This window comes from Macrotis lagotis, chromosome 6, assembly GCF_037893015.1.
Source record: "Macrotis lagotis isolate mMagLag1 chromosome 6, bilby.v1.9.chrom.fasta, whole genome shotgun sequence".
Taxonomy (NCBI): domain Eukaryota; kingdom Metazoa; phylum Chordata; class Mammalia; order Peramelemorphia; family Peramelidae; genus Macrotis; species Macrotis lagotis.
In genome coordinates, this window is record NC_133663.1 from 83,610,995 (window position 1) to 83,633,827 (window position 22,833).

General features: G+C 38.1%; 2 protein-coding genes and 2 non-coding genes across 4 annotated transcripts in view; 1 reads left to right on the forward strand and 3 right to left on the reverse strand.

Annotated features, from left to right (window-relative positions):
• Positions 1–2,281: 2,281 nt before the first annotated feature.
• Positions 2,282–5,313, reverse strand: EEF1B2 (eukaryotic translation elongation factor 1 beta 2). Its single transcript, XM_074191542.1, has 6 exons — positions 5,167–5,313; positions 4,956–5,078; positions 3,992–4,121; positions 3,475–3,541; positions 2,578–2,703; positions 2,282–2,487 (listed from the first exon to the last, which is right to left on the reverse strand). Exons 1-6 carry the CDS (start codon positions 5,244–5,246, stop codon positions 2,333–2,335), a joined length of 681 nt encoding a protein of 226 aa, XP_074047643.1. The 5' UTR covers positions 5,247–5,313; the 3' UTR covers positions 2,282–2,332.
• Positions 3,177–3,315, reverse strand: LOC141492408 (small nucleolar RNA SNORA41). The gene has a single exon (XR_012469887.1). It is a non-coding gene; the product is annotated as a small nucleolar RNA SNORA41 (small nucleolar RNA).
• LOC141492402 (small nucleolar RNA SNORD51) lies at positions 3,622–3,704 on the reverse strand. The gene has a single exon (XR_012469882.1). It is a non-coding gene; the product is annotated as a small nucleolar RNA SNORD51 (small nucleolar RNA).
• A 332-nt stretch (positions 5,314–5,645) lies between the features above and the next one.
• NDUFS1 (NADH:ubiquinone oxidoreductase core subunit S1) overlaps positions 5,646–22,833 on the forward strand; it is a 33,405-nt gene continuing 16,217 nt past the window's right edge. Inside the window, exons 1-9 of the mRNA XM_074191541.1 lie at positions 5,646–5,743; positions 9,718–9,782; positions 10,462–10,553; positions 11,537–11,644; positions 16,757–16,833; positions 17,909–17,990; positions 18,086–18,216; positions 21,845–22,030; positions 22,694–22,828. Coding sequence (XP_074047642.1) covers positions 9,722–9,782; positions 10,462–10,553; positions 11,537–11,644; positions 16,757–16,833; positions 17,909–17,990; positions 18,086–18,216; positions 21,845–22,030; positions 22,694–22,828 — 872 coding nt within the window. The 5' untranslated portion in view covers positions 5,646–5,743; positions 9,718–9,721. The remainder of the gene's footprint in view (positions 5,744–9,717; positions 9,783–10,461; positions 10,554–11,536; positions 11,645–16,756; positions 16,834–17,908; positions 17,991–18,085; positions 18,217–21,844; positions 22,031–22,693; positions 22,829–22,833) is intronic.

Sequence of the window (22,833 nt, forward strand, 5' to 3'; positions counted from 1 at the left end):
AATTACCTAGCTGTGTAGCCTTGGGCAAGCCACTTGACCCCATTTGCCTTCCAAAAACCTAACAAAAAACAAAGATATTTATACTATGATATTCCACATTTATTTCACTATAATTTACTACATGGTGCTGTTGCCCCAAACTACAACTATCAGGCAGGAGGCCTGTTACTAAAAGCATTTGAAGACAGTCTTAATGGGGTAGTACTGATAGCACTAATTGGGAATGAATAGGGATTATTTACTGGGGGGGGGGTGGTATCCAGATTCATCTTGAGTACAAATTTGGTCATTAGCTTGTGACCCTGTACTAGTCACATTTAACTATTTGACTCAATTGCAACTGTAAAAATGAGCTGAAGAAGGAAATGGGAAACCACTTTAATATCTTTGCCAAGAGACCAGCAAATGGGATAACAAAAGTTGGAAACAACTGAACAAATGAAAAAAACGTGAAGTGTACAGAATTTAAGTGAACAGTCTTAAAATCATTCTATTACTATAAAAACCAACTTATTCTAAATATACATAGAGATATAAAGATATATCCTCCAGAGGACCTAGGCAACATGCAGATCACATATATATATATATGCGTCTGTTTGGGCACATCATTGCCAACAAACCCTATTTATGCATCTTCATTTTTTCAAGAGAAATGTGGGATTGAATCAAAAGATTTCAAGGTCTAGTCCACCTATAATCATGCACTTTGTTTCAACACTGCCTCCTCCCTCCACTGTACCAACCTCCTCCATTTTAGACTATCAGCTGCTGCTCTCAGGACAAGTACAACTGTCACCCTGGTTTTTGGAGTAGTCGCATTTTTAAGAGAAAACCTGACAGCCACTATCCAACCTCTTCCCCAGATGTCTTTAAGGCTGACACTCCTTGGAGGGAGAACTAAGTGAAGATCAGAAGTGACCTGTAATAGTCCTACTTCCCACTTCATTTTGGGGTGGGATAAGATCCATATAAGGGGACTAGGTTGCAATATCAGATTTATCTCCATTACTTCTCCAACCTTCCCTATTTCAATTGAGATAACTGTCATCCTCCTAATAACCAGGTTCACAACCCTTCTAGTTGCCTGATTTTGTTCACTCAGATGTGATGCTACCTGGTCCCAACTCAACTTTTCAAGCACCCTCAACCCTTTCTTTTCTGGTCAGTAGAACCAAATGCCCATGGAGAAATATCCTCCTTCCCCCTCATGCAAATTCATTTCACGTGCTTGTCATGGCATCAACTCCCTGATGTCTTAACAAATTTTCCCCATTCTTAATCAGTGGTATAAAGGTACATATCTAGGACAATTCAAAATTTTTCATTCTTAATGCAGTCTTATCAGTAATGAAAAAAAAAACAACTTGTAACAGGCCAAGTACTGGACAGGGAGTCAGAAGATATTGCTCCCAATGGAATCCTAGCCCATACCCCACCCCAATATCCTTCATATGGGCTCCACTAAAACAGCAAAGTACAGCTTGACCTAAACATACTATCTGACCACATCTGCCTGACATAGCACTTAAGACAGCCAATAAGAAAGCATTATAAATAGGATGCTGAATCATAGCTTGGACCAGTCACTTAATCCCATTGCCTTAAATAAAAAAAAAAATTCCTCCTTCAGAGTCTAGCCTACAGATTGGTTGCATAATCACCAACTTCATCTCCCATTACCAGATGATTTTAGACAGGTCCACAGAGGTTGTCCAAACTTCTCACCCCTAGTTTCACACAGTTCAGGACCCTGCCTCTGGGGCATGAATCCCCCAAATTACTTTTGCTTGGTTTTGGAATGGCTGGAGTCACAATTCTTGAGACAACACTGAAATACTGCCCACCTAACTTCATTACCTGACACAAGTGGTCTAATCTAATGCTTAGGTAACTCAAAGGCAGTCCCCCCCTAGATTGCACTGGAAAAGGAAATGAATCAACTACCTGCATGACCGCATTATGCTAGTTCAGGCATGTCCAAAATGCAGCCAGTAATGCAATTTTATTGGGGTCATTTCTAGGTTTACACTAAATGCTTTAGTAAATGAAGCCAAGTGTAGCTTGGCTCTCACTAAAATGGCAAATCAAAATATATTGTCTGTTTTAAACTTAAATCACCCTTTCAGCTAAAGACCCAAGATTCTATCTTTCTACATCCAAAACTGGATGTAAATACCCTTTACCATTATACAAATCACACTGCAAATTCCAGTTATTAATAGGGAAATGTAGATAATCAGAAAACCTACTCTAATAAGAAGACCAGAGACTCAACAGGTCTTGCTTGCAAATATTTTTATTTAAATGCAATTTCTGAAGATGATAAGTTTTAGATCTTATTGAAGGCAGCTACATCCATGGATTGCACATAGTCTTCAAAAGCAGTTATCTGTTCCTCTAGCATATCTGTACCAACTTTATCATCTTCAACCACACACTGTATCTGAAGCTTCTTGATGCCATATCCCACAGGAACTAGTTTAGCTGGGGAGGGGGAAGAACATAAAAATTAAGGTGTTGATTCTAATGCAAATTCATGATCAATACCAGTCAATCCTTAAGGATTTAACTTACAAGATCCCCAGACCAAGCCATCTGCCTGAATGCTCCTGACACACTCTTCCAGTTTTGCCATGTCGGTCTCATCATCCCAAGGTTTTACATCCAGTAAGAGGGAAGACTTGGCAACAATTGCAGGTTCTAAAGGAGGCAAAATACGAAAAGCTTTCTTAACTAGTAATTCTTAGTAATCTTCAAAGGTTGAAGTTAAATGACATTTTCCTCCCAGCCAGAATACCCATCTCTTCCTACCTGGGTTGTAATAATCTGTACTTCCTATTTTATAGATAATCCTCCCCTACTGACTGTATACTTTATGGAGAAAGGACTAGCCATTTCTCACATAGTAAAAACAAGACACTCAGGTGTGGAAGAATAAACTAAACACATCTCATCAATTAAACAATGCACGATTGTGACTCAAGCTGAAGGAAGATTGAGATCAACTGACCTTTAAGTTACAAAAACTCAAAGTGAGTAGACATCAAATAAAGAATTTGTGCCTGTTGAGAAGGTACTTTAGAATGCTGATGAGAACAAACAAATTGGATTCTAGGACTGAATTCTAGTAGAATTTGGAATAAAGTTAATCAGTATTCTTTTCCTATTAAAATAGGTGTCTGTCACACAAGGAACCCAGCTTTCTTTTTTGCATTAGAAAGAGGTGATTTAACAGTGTAACAGTTTTCTTTTCCACAGTGGAATACTACAACTGCTACAGATGAGAACAGCTGCAGACCAGTAGCTGTGGAACATTTTGTCTCTTAAAATTCTAGTAAGTAGTAAATGCATAGGTTGGAGCAACCAGAAAATTCAAGCTTACCAAAGAAAAGCTGAGTTTATAGCAAGTACCATATTCTTGCTTCCCTCTCAAAAATTAAAACTTCTAAGTCAAGCCTTAAGACAACCTACTTTTAGATTTCTTTGATTCATACTGAGCAAGGCGTTCTTCTCTCAGCTTCTTCGCTTCCTCACTTTCCTGTGAAGAGAATTCAATATATTTCAGGCTATTAATTTGTTCTTATTAAAATTAGTTAAGAATTCCATATAGAAAACAGACCGGCCAATCAGAAAAAAAAAGCAACTCCATCATGGAATTCAGCCGAAAGATGGTGATTGGATTTAATTCATCATGCAGCCAGTTAAAACACAACCCAAAATTTAACATCCGTGTTCTCAATTGGCACTTATTTGTGAAAACACTAGCCTACATTTTTGTAAAGATGTATTTATATGTTTTTATACTTATTTTAATAGGATGCTATGTACCTGTGTACGTACAAGAGACTCCAAAAGAATTTATCGAGAAATCATGTGAATTCTGAGTTTGCCTTAAAAGTGAAGATCATCTTACAAAGGAACATCTCTATGGGCACTTAATCTCAGGGACCAAAAACTAAAGTACTTTCTACTTGATATCATAACATACCTCCTCATCATCAGACCCAAAAAGATCAATGTCATCATCATCTTTGCTATCTGTAGCTCCCCCACTTCCGGTGGTGTCTTCTACATCAGCAGGCCCATACTTGCCCAAAGCCTTCTTTATTCCTGGCAAGCTTTAAAAATAAAAAAAAAAATAGCGCTATCATTTTAACTTCAAATGCCCAAATCGAAGGGCATTAAATCAAATTTGTAACAAAGCCCTAACAAGTTTTACCAAGGCCAATGTCAACCATTACAAACTGATAAGTTAAAGCCTTACAAAAGTAGCATTTTTTGCAACATTAACAAGCAATCTTAAATCTGGAATGAATGACTTTTGACCTAGCTTTTCAAGACTTGGAAGTACACAGATGGGGGGGAGTACAAGAACACTGCCCACTCTAAACTCCATAAACGGGACATGAAAACTTTTAGCATTCCTTTAAGTCATACTCAAACCCCCTGTAAATACTTTGACTTTTTTCTTAAAAGACTCTCGCACCCAAACCACTCTGCTACCCTGGGAGATATTATAGGGATACTCACTATGGTTTAATCTTTCAGTATGGACATTTTTGTCTGAGCTTTCATAACAGTATGTGCAGTTGCGTTCTTAGTGAACTGGTTGTCCACTTGCCCCAACTTCCACCCTTGCTGGCAGTTTCAGAAGCATGGCCAAGGAGTGAATGAATGAGCCATAGAAGAACTGCCCCTCTCACCCCAGAGGGCGCCCCCCCAGGTCAGGGTCGAGGCATAGTGGCAGGACAGTGAGGGGAAAGCTCGGATTGCTGTTGTCCATGTTCTACCTGTTCTGTGAAAAAATGGAGGGCTTCAGTGTCTTGGCCGAGCCGGGTGGCACAAGCAGTTACAGCAGCTTCGTTTGGGGGCTGGGTAGCCTAAAGGGCCGGGCTCGGGGCGGGACGCGGCTCCCTGCGGTAGCTGGCGCCCGGCGGGCGGCGCCCACCTACCTGGCCTTCTGCGTCTCGTACGACTTGATGTGGTTGTACCAGCGCAGGGCATGGCACAGGGCGGCGGGGGGCGGGCCCGAGACGGCCTCGAAGACGGCCACGTCGGCCTGCGAGGGCACGAACCTGCGGACAGAGGGCGGCGGGAGGGTGAGGGGCCTCTGCCACGCGCCGCTGCCCCCCGCCCCGCCCCCGCGCGGCCGCCCCCGCTCACCCCTCGATGTAGCTCTTGTCCGCCAGGAAGTCGTTGAGGTGCTGCAGGCCCGCGGGGGTCTTGAGATCTCCGAAGCCCATGGCGGCGGCGGCGGCGGCGGGGACCGGGAGGGAGCGGCTCCGGGCGGGGAAGTGTGCAGGCGCCGCCGACCGGAAAAAGGAGCGCGCGCACGCGGCGCCCGCCTTATATAAGGTCAGGCCGTATCCTTCCGCCCCGCCGCGCCGGCGGTGGAGGGCAGAGTTCAAAGGGCAAAGTTCTTCTCTTTTCCCCGCCCCCACCCCCGTTTGGCTTTTAAAAATGAACTCTCTCGAGTACTAAGTTTCAAATAGCGTTGGCTGCACTTATTTCCTTCATGTGCGGATAGAAAAGAATAACGATGGTTATTTCGAGAGTGTTCCCCTCCCCCCCAACGTCGCTCGGCGGCTCCGGAAATTGCCGAAGTCTCTCCCCCTCCCCCCCGTCTCGTTGGTGCGGCCCGACGGAAATTGCCGAAGCCGCCATAGAGGACCGAGGGCGGGGGAGCCGCGGGGCTGCTCCGGAGCTGGGGGCCCAACGGTGCCGGCGCGACCCCCGGGAGGTGAGGCCGCGCGTGGGAGGGGGCGGGCGCGTCGGGGGCCCGGGGAGCGCCGCGCCGGCGGATGCGGGCCTCCGGGGCCTCGGGCCGTCCTTGAGCCCCGGCCGGCGGGTGTCCTTGGTCCGGCCTCCCCCACCCGCAGAGGCCGGCCGGGCCCCGGGGCCGCGGGCCGCGGGCGCAGCCGGGAGGAGCCCCCGCCTCGGGCCACTCGGGGTCTCGGACGCGCGGGGCGTCCGCGAAGTGGGCTGCAGAAGGCCATGGCGAGCCCGCCCGGGGGCCCGTGACATCCCAGGGGGTTGAAGGGGGTGCAGGACCTTGAACTTGCCAGGCCTGCAGCCCGCGGAGCCGCACGCCTTGCTTCGGGGTTGGTTTTTAGTATATCATACACATATGTGTGTGTGTGTGTGTATATATACATACATACACAAATAAACGTGTACATATGTCTGTGTGCCCTTGGAAATACTTTTAAAGATCAAAATGACAAATTAAGGTGGACTTGGAACATTGAAAGAGTTCTCAGTTTATTACACAGATCATTTTTCTGCGAGAGGGATTATTGAAGAACCGACTTCACTTTCTTGGGTATCTTTAACGGAAGTGTCACCTACGGGTCATCACTATCTGTTAATTATTACATTGCTATAGATTATTTGACATGGCGTCAGGTAGAGAATATGGGATAATAATTAGCGGTGTCTGCTAATTTTTGAATTGCTATAGATTATTTGACATAGTATCAGGTAGAATGGAGCGGTAGAGAATATGGGATGAGTAGTAGTAGGATCTGTTAATTATTGGATTGCTATAGATTCTTTGACATGGCATCAGACAGAATGGAGAAGCAGAGAATATGGGATAATAATTAGCGGTGTCTGCTAATTTTTGAATTGCTATAGATTATTTGACATAGTATCAGGTAGAATGGAGCGGTAGAGAATATGGGATGAGTAGTAGTAGGATCTGTTAATTATTGAATTGCTATAGATTCTTTGACACAGCATCAGGTAGAATAGAGAGGTAGAGAAGATGGGATAATAATTCCTGTGGTGAATAAATTGTAGGCCATTACAAAGCAAACTCCATTTGTAGGAGGAATAGCAGCAGCATTTTGTATAGTTTGAGAAAGAGCAATTTATTGAGGACAGGTACTATGTCTGAATCTATGTACATATGTTCTTATGTTTCTATATATCACAACATTTGGAAAATGTAAGATTCTTGTGGGTACTAACTTTGGAGAGGGTGCAGAGGGTCTTTGTATCCCCAGTTGCTTTACATAGGGTAGATATTCAGTAAATGATTATTGAATTGGTCAGGGAAGTCTTTTTGGAGAACTGATTGTGACATTTTACGGTAAAAATAAAAATATTCAAATCTTAGGTAGCATTATATGCAGTAAAGAGCAAATAATTTCTGCCAGTTGATGAATAATGTGAAAACAACACTAGAAATGAATGGGATAGTGATGGTGGCATTGCTGGATTAAAGGGTTTGCCCACTTTTCTTGCCCTCAAGGAAAAGTTTCAAATTGCTCTCCAAAATAGTTGCCTCAGTTTGCAAATCAACCAAGAATGCATTAGTAAGGGGCAGCTAGGTGGATAGAGCACGGACCCTGGAGTCAGGAGTACATGAGTTCAAATCCAGCCTCAGACACTTAATAATTGCCTAGCTGTGTGATCCTAGACAATTCATTTAATTCCATTGCCTTAAATAAATAAGAGAGGGAGAGAGAGAGAAGAAATGAATGGAATAAGTATAGAAGAATTTGTAATTCAGTTTTTCCCTTTTCCTATGTGTGCAAGAGTTAAACAAAGGCAGCTTACTTGTACTTGGAAATATGGACCGTTTTAAAGTAACAGCCATCAGTGGGAACAGATTAGAATTAACTAACTAGGAAAAAAACAGAAGACAATCTTGGGTTAAGTGAGTAAATAATGGATTATAAATTCTGAGTAGAGATTCTGAATTAACATTTTTCACTTTATGTTTAGATATGTACTTAAAATTTTTTAATTATTTTGATACTGGAGCTTTATTGCTGACATATTTTTAAATGGAAAAACATTGATTTGGAAAAACTTTCTTGTTTAATTTGAATTTTCTATATTTTACTCATAAAAAGAAGTGTTCTAAGTTTTTTTTAATAAAAGCTGTTTGAAATTTAGAGGTCTGGGTTAGAATTTTACCTCTGATACCACTAATACCATGTGATCATTCTTGGCTTTAGCTTCCTTATTTATAAAATGGGAATAGTAATAGGGATAATACATTACCAAAGGTTGTTGGGAAGATAAAATGAGGTATTATATGTAGGTCTTTGTAAACAGTAAAACACTACACCAATGTTATTAAAGTTGTGAAAAGGCTGACTGAGTTTTCAGAAAAATTAAACCATCCCTCAAAAGTTGTGGGGAAGGGAACAAAAGCATTTATATAGGTCCTTCTATGATATGTCTGGCATTGTGCCAAACACTTTTTTTTTTAAATGAAACAAATATTATCTCATAGGGGCAGATAGGTGGCATAGTGGGTGAGCATCAATCTTGGAGTCAAGAGGACCTGAGTTCAAATTTGACCTCAGACACTTAATACTTACTAGCTGTATGACATTGGGCAAGTCATTTAACACCATTGCCTTGCAAAAACACAAAATAAAAGAACAAATATTATCTCATTTGATTCTTTAGACAACCCTGGAAAAGGAGGGGCCCTTACTATCATTTACTTTTCACAATTGAAGAATTGAGTTAGAGGTGAATTAACTTGTCCAGAGTCACACAAGAAGTATCAAACTAGATTTGAACTCTAGTCGATCTGATTGCAAACCCAGTTCTCTTATCTTCAGCATCACCAGTTTTTTTTCCAAAGGTAGTAAAGCTGCTGCTCTAAGCTGAATAAGGACTGTGTAACAAGATAACTGTGAGTTGTAAATGGAAGTCTTTATTATTTTTACAGACATCCACTAAAACCAGTGTCTCTTAGTGGCAAAGAGGTGACATTTGTACAGTGTCATTGAATCACAAATTCTGGCAGATAACAGTAAACAAACTAGGAGAGCTTCAAGGACAGGCTTTATTATGATGATCTGAAGGGACCACCTTACCTTCCTGCCAGAGAAACTTAGCACCAAGTTATGATTTTTTTTTTTGAGCCACAGCATATTATAGTATTAGTCACAGTCTGTAGAGCTAGTGGAACTGTCCATTGCAGTTAAATCAGGGATCTAGTCAACTCTTGATTATTCATTCTACTAGTAATTTTTTTTGTAAGATAGTATTTTGTACAAAAAATTTAAGCTTCTTAAATTTATGTTTTCCTTAAGCAGACACTATTTTTTGTATTCCATATTTGCATATACCTGATGACTTAAGGAAGCACCTCAGAAGTGCGCTGAATTGAAGGAAGAAGAAAACCTGGGTTTTGGTATTTTTAAAAATGCAGTTGATAGTCTATACTTGTTTAATTGAGAGCTGATTTTAACAGTTTTAGTTTATTTGCATTGCAAGGTCTTAGCTAGTTGCTAAGTTTAAGTGCCTTAAGTTTTTGTGTGGAAAATTTTTCAGTATATATTTTGAGTTATTACTTCATGATATTGGACAATCTTTTTTTGACAAAAAGAATATATCATACATCAAGGAAGTGATGTATTTTAAAACTTTGTGAATAATAGCTCCTTTGTTTCAAAGAAACAGCATTTAGTACTTAGTATTATTAACTACTTAAATTAAAAGAGACTTCAGGTTTTTTAATCCTGAAAATTAAAAATTAATTTGCCGTGCAATTTCATTTTACGTAGGAGAAGGACAGATTAATCATAGCTATCTATTAGATAATATAGAACTTGTATCATTTTAATGCAGTTCTATTATTAACTAGCATGAACTATCAAATGTATTAGCAATCTAAAAAAAATTAGCAAAACTAGAATATTTTCCTACAAAAAGAACTTTAAGACTTCTTTGTTTTATTTTTAGCAACATGTTACGACTACCTGTACGCAAGGCCTTAGCTGGCCTTGTTCAGTGTCAAAAAGGATGTGGTGAGTATTCTTCTTAAATATGTTCTTTAATAATATGTGGAGCTAAACTGTTCAACTCTGTTAAGTCTTGGAAATAACTCTTGGAATTTCTTACATATGTGACTGGATCTAAAAGTTTCTTACATCTAGGTACTTAGCTGTTTTAGTGAAATGGATTATTGAATATGAAGTTAATTTTATTTTTTCAAAAATAGAACCAAATTGGCTAAATTGAATGGGGCATTTCTCAGTTATAATATATTTTTGAACGTTTAATAGCTAGATTTTTAAGAGATGATAAAAATAATCAACAAAATTTCTCAAGGAGTAGAATGTTGCTAGAACTGGCTTTCAGATTTCCTCACAACATTTATTGTTAATTCTATTTTGATAGTCTACTACCTTAATGTGTATGTGTGTGTGTGTGTGTATGTGTATGTGTGTATATATATGTATATATATATTAATATATAGCAATGTCTAGGTAGAATAAATTTGCATTTATGCTACTCTTCAATATAATCATAGACAAGTATGGAAATGTATCTTTTGTCTATATGTGACCTCATAATTAATATGAGTATTTTAGAATCAGTTTTTCTAGCTTAGTGGTTAGAATAAACAAAATCCATTATCCTATGCCATAGCAGATTCAACTCTAGTTAACTTGAATTCCCAACTCCATGTTTTTGATGGTCAGTGCGAACAACTACAACAGCAGCCCACAACTTGATTGAAGTCTTTGTTGATGGTCAACCTGTTATGGTGGAACCAGGAACCACAGTGCTCCAGGTAAACAGGAAATCAAAGTTCTACGCATTTTCTTTTTTTTTTTTAATTTCATAAAATTTGTTTAAATTTTTTTTCTTTCAAGCTGTCAGAATTTCCTGATAGATATTATATAATGGCCAATAATATTTAAGGAACTAATATGAAAATCTACTAGAGTTTGCTATGGCTATGAAGTAGCCCTGCTTATTCCAAAATGATTTACTACTGCTTATCCTATTATTATTCCCCTTTTTTGTGTCCTATGCTCTGCTTAACTTATTGTCTTCTATTCCATGCATCCAACTTCTTATTTCTCATTCCAAGAATGGCTTTCCTCCATCTCTTTTGAAATCCTTCACTTTCAGCTCAAAGGCAACCTTTTTCTTGATTCCTTTTCTTATTCTTCTGTTTTCCATCCTGGAAGGGAAGTGATCTTTCTGTATTGAAATATTTCGTGTTGCTCTTTTACCCAAACTTGGATGGTTATTCATTGTACTTGCTTTTCCCCTGACAGATGTTTTGAGGCATTTTGAGGCCTTTCATCCTTGTGTCCTTAGTACCTAGTACAGTCTTGTACATACTAGACACTTAATATGTCTAATTTAACTATTCTATTACTGTTTTGTTGTCCTATTGCCTTTATTTCTTTAACTTACTCTAACAAAGTAAAAACAGATTTGGAGTTAAAAATAAACCAATTTGACTTTCACTTAAAAGAATGGTAAATGTATTCATATTTTTGTTTCTTAGCTAACATAAAATCATTATATTTTCTATAAGTTTTGAAGTTTTTTATTTCTTTATTATCAATATATTTTTATTCTACATTTGTGAGTTTTACTTGGAGTAGAGACTATTTTTTTCCCTATATATTGATTTATATATTCAACACAGAAATAATTGACAGCTGTAGGTGGGGAAAGGAATTCCTGTCTATAAAGCAGTCAGTTTACAAGGTCAGTACTTCCTATTCTCATATAACCTAACTTCTTTTTATCTCCTAGGCCTGTGAGAAAGTTGGCATACAGATTCCTCGGTTCTGTTACCATGAAAGATTATCAGTTGCTGGAAACTGTAGGATGTGTCTTGTGGAGATAGAAAAGGCCCCTAAGGTACTTAATACCTAAAAATATTGCCCTCTGTGTTTTAAAGGGGGAAAGCTAAAATAGTCATGTTTTAGAGAATGTTTTTGAGTAAAAATGATTATGATCCATATGGATGGGATGGGGTATCATTATTATTTTGCAGACAGAAAACAGCTTTAATTTTCTAGATACGTCGCTATCAAATGATAGGACCTGGTGTTGAACTGATGTCTTTGAAGTCTGGTGTTCTCTGTGCACGAGTACTATATTTCATTTACTACTAGGAAGAAAATAGCCAACAAGCATTGTTTCCAATTAGACCCTACTTTGCCAGAAGTGAACAGTATAATTCCAGTGAAACTGGTTTTCCTTTTTCTTTACAATCCCTACAATTCTTTACAGCTCTTACTGTCAGAGACCACAATAATTTCCATTTAAAAAGACTGATTGGTAATTTGTTTAGGAATCACAGATTTCAATGCCAGTCAGCTGTGACTAGTCTTTAAATGGTAACTATAGCAATTGACAGTGGACTATAAAGGAAAAGCACTTATCTGACATCAGTTCAAATGTCAGGTCTATACCTGTGGGCTCTTGGAAAGTCATTTTTCTGTTCCTCAAATGTTTCATCTGTAAAATGAAGGGATCTGATAAGGGGACCTCTTAGGGTCCCTTCTAACACTAAATCTATGATACTATGTTGCTTTAAAAATCTTAATAAAAATCACTTTTGTGTAAAATATCATAGTACATACTTAGTACCTCTCTTTATCCCTCTTCTTGAAATGAATAATTTGTGGGCTTTTATTAGCAGTTCAAGTCACTTGATCTTTATAGAAATTTAAATAATGCCTAGCATTTTGGAATTACAAATACTTTAGATGTCTTCCAGCCCAGCTCCCAAAAACCTATCTACTTCAGCAAAATCCTGAAGTTCTCACTGGACTGAATAATGATCAAGAAATTCAGTGAGAGACTACTGTAAGTGACTTCTTCCCTTTCTTCTCTCCTTCCCATCCCCCTCAAATTTATAAGAGGTTAGCCCGAACCAGGGAGGAAAGAGAAAAGTAGGTTACCAGCAAAGCCAGCACAAATGCAAGGTAGACTCCCAGCAACATTGAAAAGAGGAAAGGGACACATTGTTCATAGGGCTCTGTGTCTGGATCAGCAAGAGTTAAAAATCCTGTCTCTTTCTGCCTCCCTCAAGAAGTCCCAAGATAAGGATCTTAAGAAGTCCCAAGGCGGGTAGTACCATCCAATTCAGGAGAGCAGCACTCACAGCCAAATGACCCAGGGGTTCTGGGATTCTGAGATATCTCTAATTGGCCAGCAGATCTAGTGCACTGAACCTCAAAGATCTGGATAGTTGGGGGGGATAGGGGCTAACCACTGAAGATGGATGTCAGCACAAAAATCTAAGGAGAGGGGCAGCTAGGTGGCATAGTGGATAAAGCACCAGCCCTGGAATCAGGAGTACCTGAGTTCAAATCTGGTCTCAGACACTTAATAATTACCTAGCTGTGTGGCCTTGGGCAAGTCACTTAACCCTGTTTGCCTTGCAAAAACCTAAAAAAAAAAAAAATCTAAGCAGAGACTAACCCATAAAAGTTCATAATAGAGGGCTGAGCCTGACCCCAACACAAAGCTCCAGTTCAAGAACTTTAGCTGGAGAGATGAGTAAATCAAAGAAAATATCAACTAGTATTAAAAATTATTATAAAGGGGGGCGGCTAGATGGCACAGTGGATAGAGCACCAGCCCTTGTATCAGGAGTACCGGAGTTCAAATCTGGACTCAGACACTTAGTAATTACCTAGCTGTGTAGCCTTGGGCAAGTCACTTAACCGACTGCCTTGTCAAAAAAAAACAAGCTATTAAAAAATTATTATAAAACAAAAGATCCCCAAAGAGTAATTCCATAACAACTGTAAATAGTGACTTAATGAAAAATGGACTTTTCACAAAGATTTCATGAATACCTAAAAGAAACAAGTAAAATAAAGCTCTTGAGGAAAGAATTGAAAGAAAAATAAATAGCTTAGAAAAGAAAGTTTTAACTCTTACTCAAGAAATTTACATTCTGAAAACTTAAAATAGATCAAACCAAACAGTAACTTCATGAGATAGCACAAAATAAAGTCTGAGATCTAGTATAAATTGTATTTTCTCTAGAATAGAAGCCAAGGAACTATCATTTAAGAATCATTAGTCTGGGTATAGTGGTACAGACCTTTAATCCCTGCGCAGGTTTTTGTGTGTGAGCTCCTTAAGCTGAGTACTGAATTTCAGTTATCTGGCACCACTGTGAGGAGCCCCTCCCAGCATGAGGGAAGGGGGGAAGGAGAATTGAGCTAACTCAAGTTGGAAATGGAATAGGGGTTGGAATTAAGTTTATGGGAGACCTGATACTCCTTCAAAGTGGGTGAGATAGGGAAACCCAGACTCTCCTCATTCCCATCCCCCCCCCCCCCCCCCCGGATAAAAAGGAATAATTGGACTTCTTGAAAACTTAACTTTTTTTTTTAAAGCCTGGATACTATTATTTCAAGAAATCACAAGTCAAAACTGCCATGGTGTACTAGATGTAATGGAATATTGTTGCTCATTAAATGATGAAAGAGATAATTTCAGAGACTCGTGGGTAGCAGGTTGAGTTATCACAGTGAAGTGAGTAGAATCAGTTTTGTACAGGAACATTGTTAAAAGCAAACATCTCTGAAAGACTTAACTGATCAGTACAGTGAGTAGCTGGGTTTCCAGAGAACCTATTATTAAGAATGTTACTCCCCTCCAGGCAGAATCGGTGGATACAAGATGGATGAAGCCAGAAATGTTTTTTGGACATCTACTGAATGGATTCATTTTGCTTGGCTGCTGATTTGTTGCAAGGATTTTTTTTTCCTTTCAGTTTTTAATTGGCGGGAGACAGGTTAGCAATAGTGATATCAGTAAAAAATGGCTATGAAATATTTTTAAGCTTAAGAAAACTAATAGGGGGCGGCTAGGTGGCGTAGTGGATAAAGCACCAGCTTTGGAATCAAGAGTACCTGGGTTCAAGTCCGGTCTCAGACACTTGCAAAAAAACCAAAAACCCTAGCTGTGTGGTCTTGGGCAAGCCACTTAACCCCATTTGCCTTGCAAAAACCTAAAACAAAAAAACAAAAAAAAAAACCTAATAGTACCTTCGTGGTTCTTTTATGTCCTAATAAGAAAGAAGATTGTCTTCTAGGACCAAGATTTTAAGAATACTCTATTGTTATACTATTTCTTAGGTCAAAAGGCGGCTTTTATTCTGCCTTTTTTTGATGCTCTTGCAGTATTTTTCACATTTCATATATAATTAGTAGCTACAGAGGTGTCATACTGAGGAGGATAAAAAAAAATAAAATGAGGAAACAAAGATTCAAGCTTAATATAACATTAGATGACCTGATTTCTAATTGGAGGAAAAATGAGGGACTTTCTAAGTTGGGAGATGGAGAGTAAATAGGTGCAAGTTCTTAAAATCAGAAAAAATGATGTTTTGCTTGCATCCTCAACCCCCCACCCCCCAAGTATATGTGGGGGGAAAAAATGTGGAAATTGTAACTTATTAGTTATAAGGTCAGTTTTCAGAAAAGACATGGGTTGCTTAAGGTGTGTAATTGTGAGAAAATTCCTTGCAGCAATCTTTGAATCTGACTGGGTTTCTGGTTATTATAACCTAGATTCTTACTTTAAGCCTCAGATAGAAGCTTCCCAGACACATAGGGCTAGATTCAAACCATGCGATTTTCTTCCAATTTCCCAGTTCTCCCAATTGAATAAAGTTTGCTCGTAAGATAGAATCCATAATTGAATAGAAAGGAAAATAAGCTAGCTCTAGAATTGTGTCACAGGATGGAATCTGTGTGGTTCACTCAGTTCCCACAATCAACCTTGTGCAGTCCTAATTTCCTCAATACTCTTGTATAAAAGTGAACATAAAATTTAGAGCTAGAAAAGACCTTGGTCATGCTTGGTCCAGATTTTTCAATTTAGAAATCATGTAATGTGACGAATATTAAAAACACTGACAGGGGCAGCTTTGTGGCACAGGGGATAGAGGACCAGCTCTGGAGTCAGGAGGATCTAAGTTCAAAACCAGCCTCAGACACTTAATGATTAACCTGTGTGATCTTAAGCAAGTCACTCAACCCCACTGCCTTGCAAAAACCCCCAAAAAAACCAAAAACAGACAACTGCAAAGTGAGTAGCATGTTTAAGTCATCATTAGAGGAAGATCTTATTGAACATTGTACACCCTAAAGGCAACATGGGGTTGATGGTCAGTCTTAATGGACTTGTTCCTTTCATCAGTGCAACAATTAGGGACAAGTTTGGGCTATCTGCAATAGAGAATACCATCTGTAGCCAAAGAGGCAATTGTGGAGTTGGAATAAAGACCAAAGACTACTACCTTTAATTTTTTAAAAAAAAGTTATTATGTAATTTTGCTATCTCTTACATTTTATTTTTTCCTTAAGGATATGATTCCTCTCTCGACACATTCAATTTTGATCAGTGTATAGCATGGAAACAATATAAAAAACTATTAGACTGCCTTCTGTGGGGGGGGGAGGGAATTGAGATTGGGGGGAAATTGTAAAATTCCAAAAACAAAACAAGTTTTAAAAAAAAGGGTCTTATTGTACTTAAATCTAAATGCTATGAAGCAGGATCAAGAAAAGTCCTAATAATGTGTGCATCACTTCTTAGAAACCTATTAGAAGTTAAGGAAAGGAGTTTCATGTGTTATTTCTATCTGGATAGAAGTTTTGAGTTTCGGGGGGAGGGAATATTACTTTTTATTCAGTGGCATTTTGTTGCAAACTATCTAATTGAGTATTTTTTATAAAGGACCGAATTGTTTATCAAGTAGAATAAGCTAAAACAGTGATTTCTTTCCACTACTCAAAGAAAATGGAAAATGACAACTTAAAGCAAGACATAAATAAAGTGGGAAAATTTTGATTTAACTTGACCTGTAATTTCTTTGATTTCTGGTTGCAAATTCCTCATTTTTTCCTGTAAAATATTGAGTTGATATATCTAAAGAGAATTTATTATTTTTACTGTCAGAGGTGCATGTGTTAATAGGTTTTCCCATTGAAATTCCAGCCTGTCGCTGCTTGTGCTATGCCAGTAATGAAAGGTTGGAACATCCTTACAAACTCAGAGAAGTCCAGGAAAGCAAGGTACTTTTACTCTATTTTGAGTGTTAATTGCTAATTTATTAATCCCATGAGTTCAAAATTCAGCTTCAAACTTGTGAGAAGTTGATCTTTATAGGCACTGAGAATAAAGGCAGTGTGGAGAAGAGGTTGTAGTGATATGGAACCTTGGGAAGTTGTCAGTCTGGTAAGCCAGAGCTGTGATAGAAGTAGTTTTGTTCAACATGTGTGAATCTGTAGTTTGTTTACCTGAGAGCATTGCAATGGTGTACCAGTTAGGGTAATTTTAATTACCACACTCACTCAGTTTTACTCACTCATTTTTATAGCATATAATTTTATTTATGCTCAACATGAATGTTCTGCTCTCGTAATCATGGGTGGGGGAGTGAGATGAATACCTACTTTTATTGTCACAAGTCATTAGTTTTCTGGATCAAGAAAATTAGTATGGGGCGGCTTGGTGGCACAGTGGATAGAGCACCAGCCTTAGAGTCAGGTGTACCTGGGTTCAAATCTGACCTCAGACACTTAATAATTACCTAATCGTGTGGCCTTGGGCAAGCCACTTAACCCCATTTGCCTTGCAAAAACCTAAAAAAAAAAAAGTTAGTATGGCATAATAGCTGTAGAGGTACCTCTAAAGTCATGAATGTAAAGGCCCAACTTTTATACATCCTGGTTTTATCATCTTGGACCAGTTACTTAATAACATCTCTGTGCTTGTTCCAAAAAAGGTGCCAACCTACACTGGTAGAGGAAATCTGGGAATTCCATATACTACTTTTTAAAAATTTTATTTATAGGGGTTAAATGACTTGCCCAAAGTCACATAGCTAGGCAATTAATTATTTAAGTGTCTGAGATCCAGGGCCAGTGTTCTGTCCACTGTTCCACCTTGCTGCCCCAGTTCCACAGGCTATTGAAATCACAGGTTTGATTTTTATCCCCTATTCTTATCTCTTGATCAAAGGATCAATATTAATTGAAGAAAAAGCGTATGTGTGAGATGTATTGACTTCTTTGGGAGAAAAGTAATATGTAAACACAAGGTAATGGTAGTTATTTGCTTTATTTTACACATTTTTTCCTCTTACAGAGAAGGTGTAATGGAGTTTTTATTAGCAAATCACCCACTAGACTGTCCTATCTGTGATCAGGGAGGTGAATGTGATCTGCAGGTAGGTAGTCTAATGCTAAAAAAAATTATTGAACTTTTCTCAAATTTGATTTTATTAAGTGCATTAATTTAACTGTCTCCTGTGATTTAATCTAGGATCAGTCAATGATGTTTGGAAGTGATAGAAGCAGATTTTTAGAGGGAAAACGTGCTGTGGAAGACAAGAATATTGGTCCACTTGTAAAGACCATTATGACTAGATGTATACAGTGCACTCGGTGTATCAGGTAAATTTTTTTCCTTTTTTATGGCCCTTTTTGTTTTGTATTTGTAAAATAAATGTTATTAACAATGAAAAGTAACATTTTCTACAGATAAAAACTATAAGGTTTCAGGATAGTTTAACTATAGAGTAATTTTTAATTTCAAGAAGTCCTAGACACAAAAGACCTGCACATCTAACAAGCTTTCCCTAACAATAAGCCCTCAGGAATGAATGAATGGATTAACATATAAAAAGAGTTGCTTTAAACCCAATAGGAGAAAAGGGAGATGTTCTACTTTCACTGATACCATTTTTTTTTTCCAGCTCTTATATTTTCTTGAGTGATGCTAGTTTGTTTTAGAGGATGGCATGAGAGTTTAGGTGGGTTCTTTTTTTGGTGAGGTTCCATTAGTGAGGGATATTTAAAAGTGGGGAAAGAGTAGGAGAAATAATTATAAAGAACTTAATAATGTTTCAATGGACATTTCTTTCTCCATTTATAATGTAATCAGTATAAAATCAAGAATCTTGTCTCATGGAGAATTAGACATTTCATGGATGGGTGACAGAGTATACATTCAGTTTAGGAAATTTGTTGGTAACCATATTGGCAAAGCATTGCTACTATGAGCTGTATACTAGGATGTGATAACTTTGATATGTAAAATTGTTTTCTAATGTTATTAGTTATTATGAGATTTTATTTAGAACAGAACTAAGCTCTAGGGACATAAAGATACAAGATATGGTCATTATCAAGGAATTTTTCTAGTTGAAGAGATAAGATGTATGGAAACTTCAAGGCTTATATGCCTAATGCCAAATGTAGATGGATGTCTCCAAGCATTCTTAGGACTCTCGGGTTGGATCACTAGGGAAGGTTTTAGAGTAGAAGTAAAGGGTGGAGAGGAACATAGTTAATATGACTGAGTAAGAAGTAGCTCTTTTTATTTTGCCTTTGTTCCACCATAGCCAGCATAACCTACAATGACCTAGAAAATGTACCAAATTAAATTCTGCTCAGGAACACCAATGAGACATCACAGTGAGACATTTTTTCCAGCAGAAGATGGCATAGGAAAATAGAGAGGTCCTTAGAAACAGAGGAGCCCAGGAATGGCAAGGGAACTAAACACCTAAGCAGAAAGAGATCCAAGGGATCCCTGTGTAAGCTTTGGGAGCAAGAATGGTGCCATCTGATTACTGTCATCCACTATCCATTGCAGCATCACAGTTTCTCTGCGTGGAGGGGAGTGATCCTTAGTGACAGAGGGCCTAACTGTATATGGAACAAATTCCACAAACAAAGCTGTGCTGCTCTGAGCTCAAGACCTGAGTGGGGGGTGGAGGGGGCTCAGTTCTAACTTGTAATACTGTACATAAACCTTCAGAGGAATAAACCCAGGGATAGAAGTCTGAAACCATGGGGGAGTCAGCTGTTCAGACCCTGAACTTGCAGAACCTTCCATCAGGTTAACGATGACTTGAGTCTAGTAGCAGTTTACAGACACATCTGAAAATAATCAACATGACCCAAATCATGTCAGAAACTTGCAGAACTCAGACCAAGAAGACAGTGAATGGACTTCTCAGTTCATATTTATTTTGGAAGCAGAAAACTTGCAGACCTTCAGATTGAGCTGTGAAAGTAGCAGAGGGACCTAAAAGTCAGAAGCTCAGGCCAGCCAGACCTTCCTTCCTCTCTCCCATCCCTAAATGAACAGAGCCAAACACTAACATAAATTCCAAAATCAAGAAAAGGGGTAGAAAAAGGATCAAACAACAACAATAAAAAGAACCTGACTATAAAATGCTACCATGGTGACAGGGAAGTTCAAGGTGTAAACTCAGAAGAAGATAATGACTACAAGCAAAACTCAAGAAAAATGCAGATTGGATACAAGTCCAGCAAGGATGCCTAGAAGACCTAAAGAAATATTTTTTAAAGATGTTTTAAAAATCAAAAAGGCCAAAAAGAAAGGAAAAAAACTGAGAAAAGAAATGACAGGTATGGGGGCAACTAGGTGGCACAGTGAATAGAGCACTGACCCCTGGAGTCAGGAGGACTTACTGAGTTCAAATCCAGTCTCAAGACACTTAATACGTAGTAGCTGTTTGACTTTGGGCAAGTCACTTAACCCCATTGCCTTGCAAAAATCAAAAAAGAAAAGAAAAGAAATGAGAGGTGTGCAAGAAAATTATTTTTTTTTTAGGTTTTTGCAAGGCAAACGGGGTTAAGTGGCTTGCCCAAGGCCACACAGCTAGGTAATTATTAAGTGTCTGAGACCGGATTTGAACCCAGGTACTCCTGACTCCAAGGCCAGTGCTTTATCCACTACGCCACCTAGCCTCCCTGAGAAAATTATTAAGAACATTAACAAGAGGTTAAAAAATACTGAATACAATAACTTCTTAAAAATCAGAATTGACCAAGTAGAAGTAGGATTTGAGATCTTGACAGATAAAAGAAACAAAGTTGGCATTTCAGGTAGAGGGAAAGAACTTTTATATATATCACATGATTGTCTGCAAGTAACTTTCTTTGGGCATATCAACTGTTGAAAACCATATTCTGAGTTTGAGGTGTTAGGAGTAAATCTTACTCAGGAAATTACAAATCTTCAAAGTACTAAAGTGTCACCACTTGATTTTACTAAATTTTCCTAGTACCTTCGTGAGGTAGCAGGGCAAGTATAAATTTTTTTTTATTATGCAGATGATCCAAGAAAATGAAATTCAAAAAAGAAACATGGTGTGTCTTAAAGGCTGTAAAAGTGCCAGATATCACTAAATTAAATGACTTGCTTAACTTAGGTTGGATTACAAATCAATATAAAATATTAGTAAATATTTATTAAGTGCCTTTTGAGTACAAAAACACAGTCTTCACTGTCTGCCAGGCTTTGTCCTCAGGTCTAGACTACAAAGAAAAAGTGAAAATAGTGCCTGGCTTTAAGGCGCTTACATTCATTTGGGTAGACAACATGTACCCACACCTTCATAGGTATATATACAAAGAAGTTTACAGTTTAGCTGGAGAGGTGAGACTTAAGTTCATGACGAGTGTCATCATGTCAGGAAAAGAGGCTAAGGTAGGAAAAGCACTGATTTAGATCCCGGATATCAGTGTTTGATTTTTTTGCTTTGACACTGCCTGTAAAGAAGCCCCTGACTCTCTGAACTATGGCTGATGCATCTGTAAATACTTTTCCTACTTATTTCATGGGGCTGTAATAAAGTACTTAATAAAGTAGTTATATAAATCAGACTTGTTCCCATATAGGTCACGAAAAAGTAATAGTTACCAAAGAGTAGCGGTAGCATGGATTAAAACTCAAAAGAGGAAAAAAGAACTGTGAGGAGGACTATTATCTTTAAGTTCTATACTGAATGGTTTGTTAACTTTTTCTTTTTTTGGTCTCTAATTTTGTTTCTCTGTTCTTTTGAGTCCTTTGTGAGATAGAGAGTTAAATAACCATTTTGGGGCATTGTTTTTTTTTTTAATTAAACTAAAGAGGTTCTTAATTCTTGAAAATAAACTGGCATTTTAAAAAGAAATATTTCTCCTTTTATTAAAGGTTAATGAATGAGGAAAGGTAATATGATATTTTGGTTTGAAGATTTGAGCACTTATTTTTTTTTTCCACTAGGTTTGCTAGTGAGATTGCAGGAGTGGATGATTTGGGTACAACAGGAAGAGGAAATGAAATGCAGGTTGGAACATACATCGAAAAAATGTTCATGTCTGAATTATCTGGAAATATCATTGATATCTGCCCAGTAGGGGCCCTTACATCTAAACCCTATGCCTTTACTGCACGCCCTTGGGAAACAAGGTTTGTATCTTCCTATTGTACACTATATTTGTTTTTCTCATTGATTTATTGATTAAAAAATGAAAATGGTGTAGTGATGACAGAACTGACCTCAGTGCCAGGAAGACGTAGGTTCAAATTCCACCTCTTAACATACATTGTCTTTGTTACCCTGGGCAAGTCATTTAACCTCTCAGTAGTCAAAGAGCCTCTCTAAGACTAAGTCAGAGATGCCAGAGTTCTTCTAGACCAATGAAATTAGAGTTCCATTTCCTCTCCCTATCCCTGTTCCACTTTAACAATTTATAAATGCTCTTAAAAGCTACTTAAGCTTGTTATTTTGATTTAGTGAGATTTTTAGTAGTGTCTTTAACAAATTCAAGGCAATGGCTACATTGCATTTTATTATTATACTTGACCTATTAGTATTATGTTCATTAAAAATTTGTTTTCTATGACAAGTCGTTTTCAAAGATAATTTTTCTGTACTAGCAATCATTGAAGTTGTCTCCAAATTTTTAGGTAGTCTTTAAAAATTATCCATCATACATCTTCATTTGATTTTTAAAAAGTCAAAAATTTATAGAAACATCATTTTTCTTAAAGTTTGAAGCTAAATTTTGAATTTCTAATTCACTTTTTCTTATTGGAGTCAGCATGAATTTATATGACCTCTTTTCTCAGAAAGACAGAATCTATTGATGTTTTGGATGCAGTTGGAAGTAACATTGTGGTCAGCACAAGGACAGGAGAGGTGATGAGAATTTTGCCAAAGATGCATGAAGATATCAATGAAGAATGGATCTCTGATAAAACCAGGTATA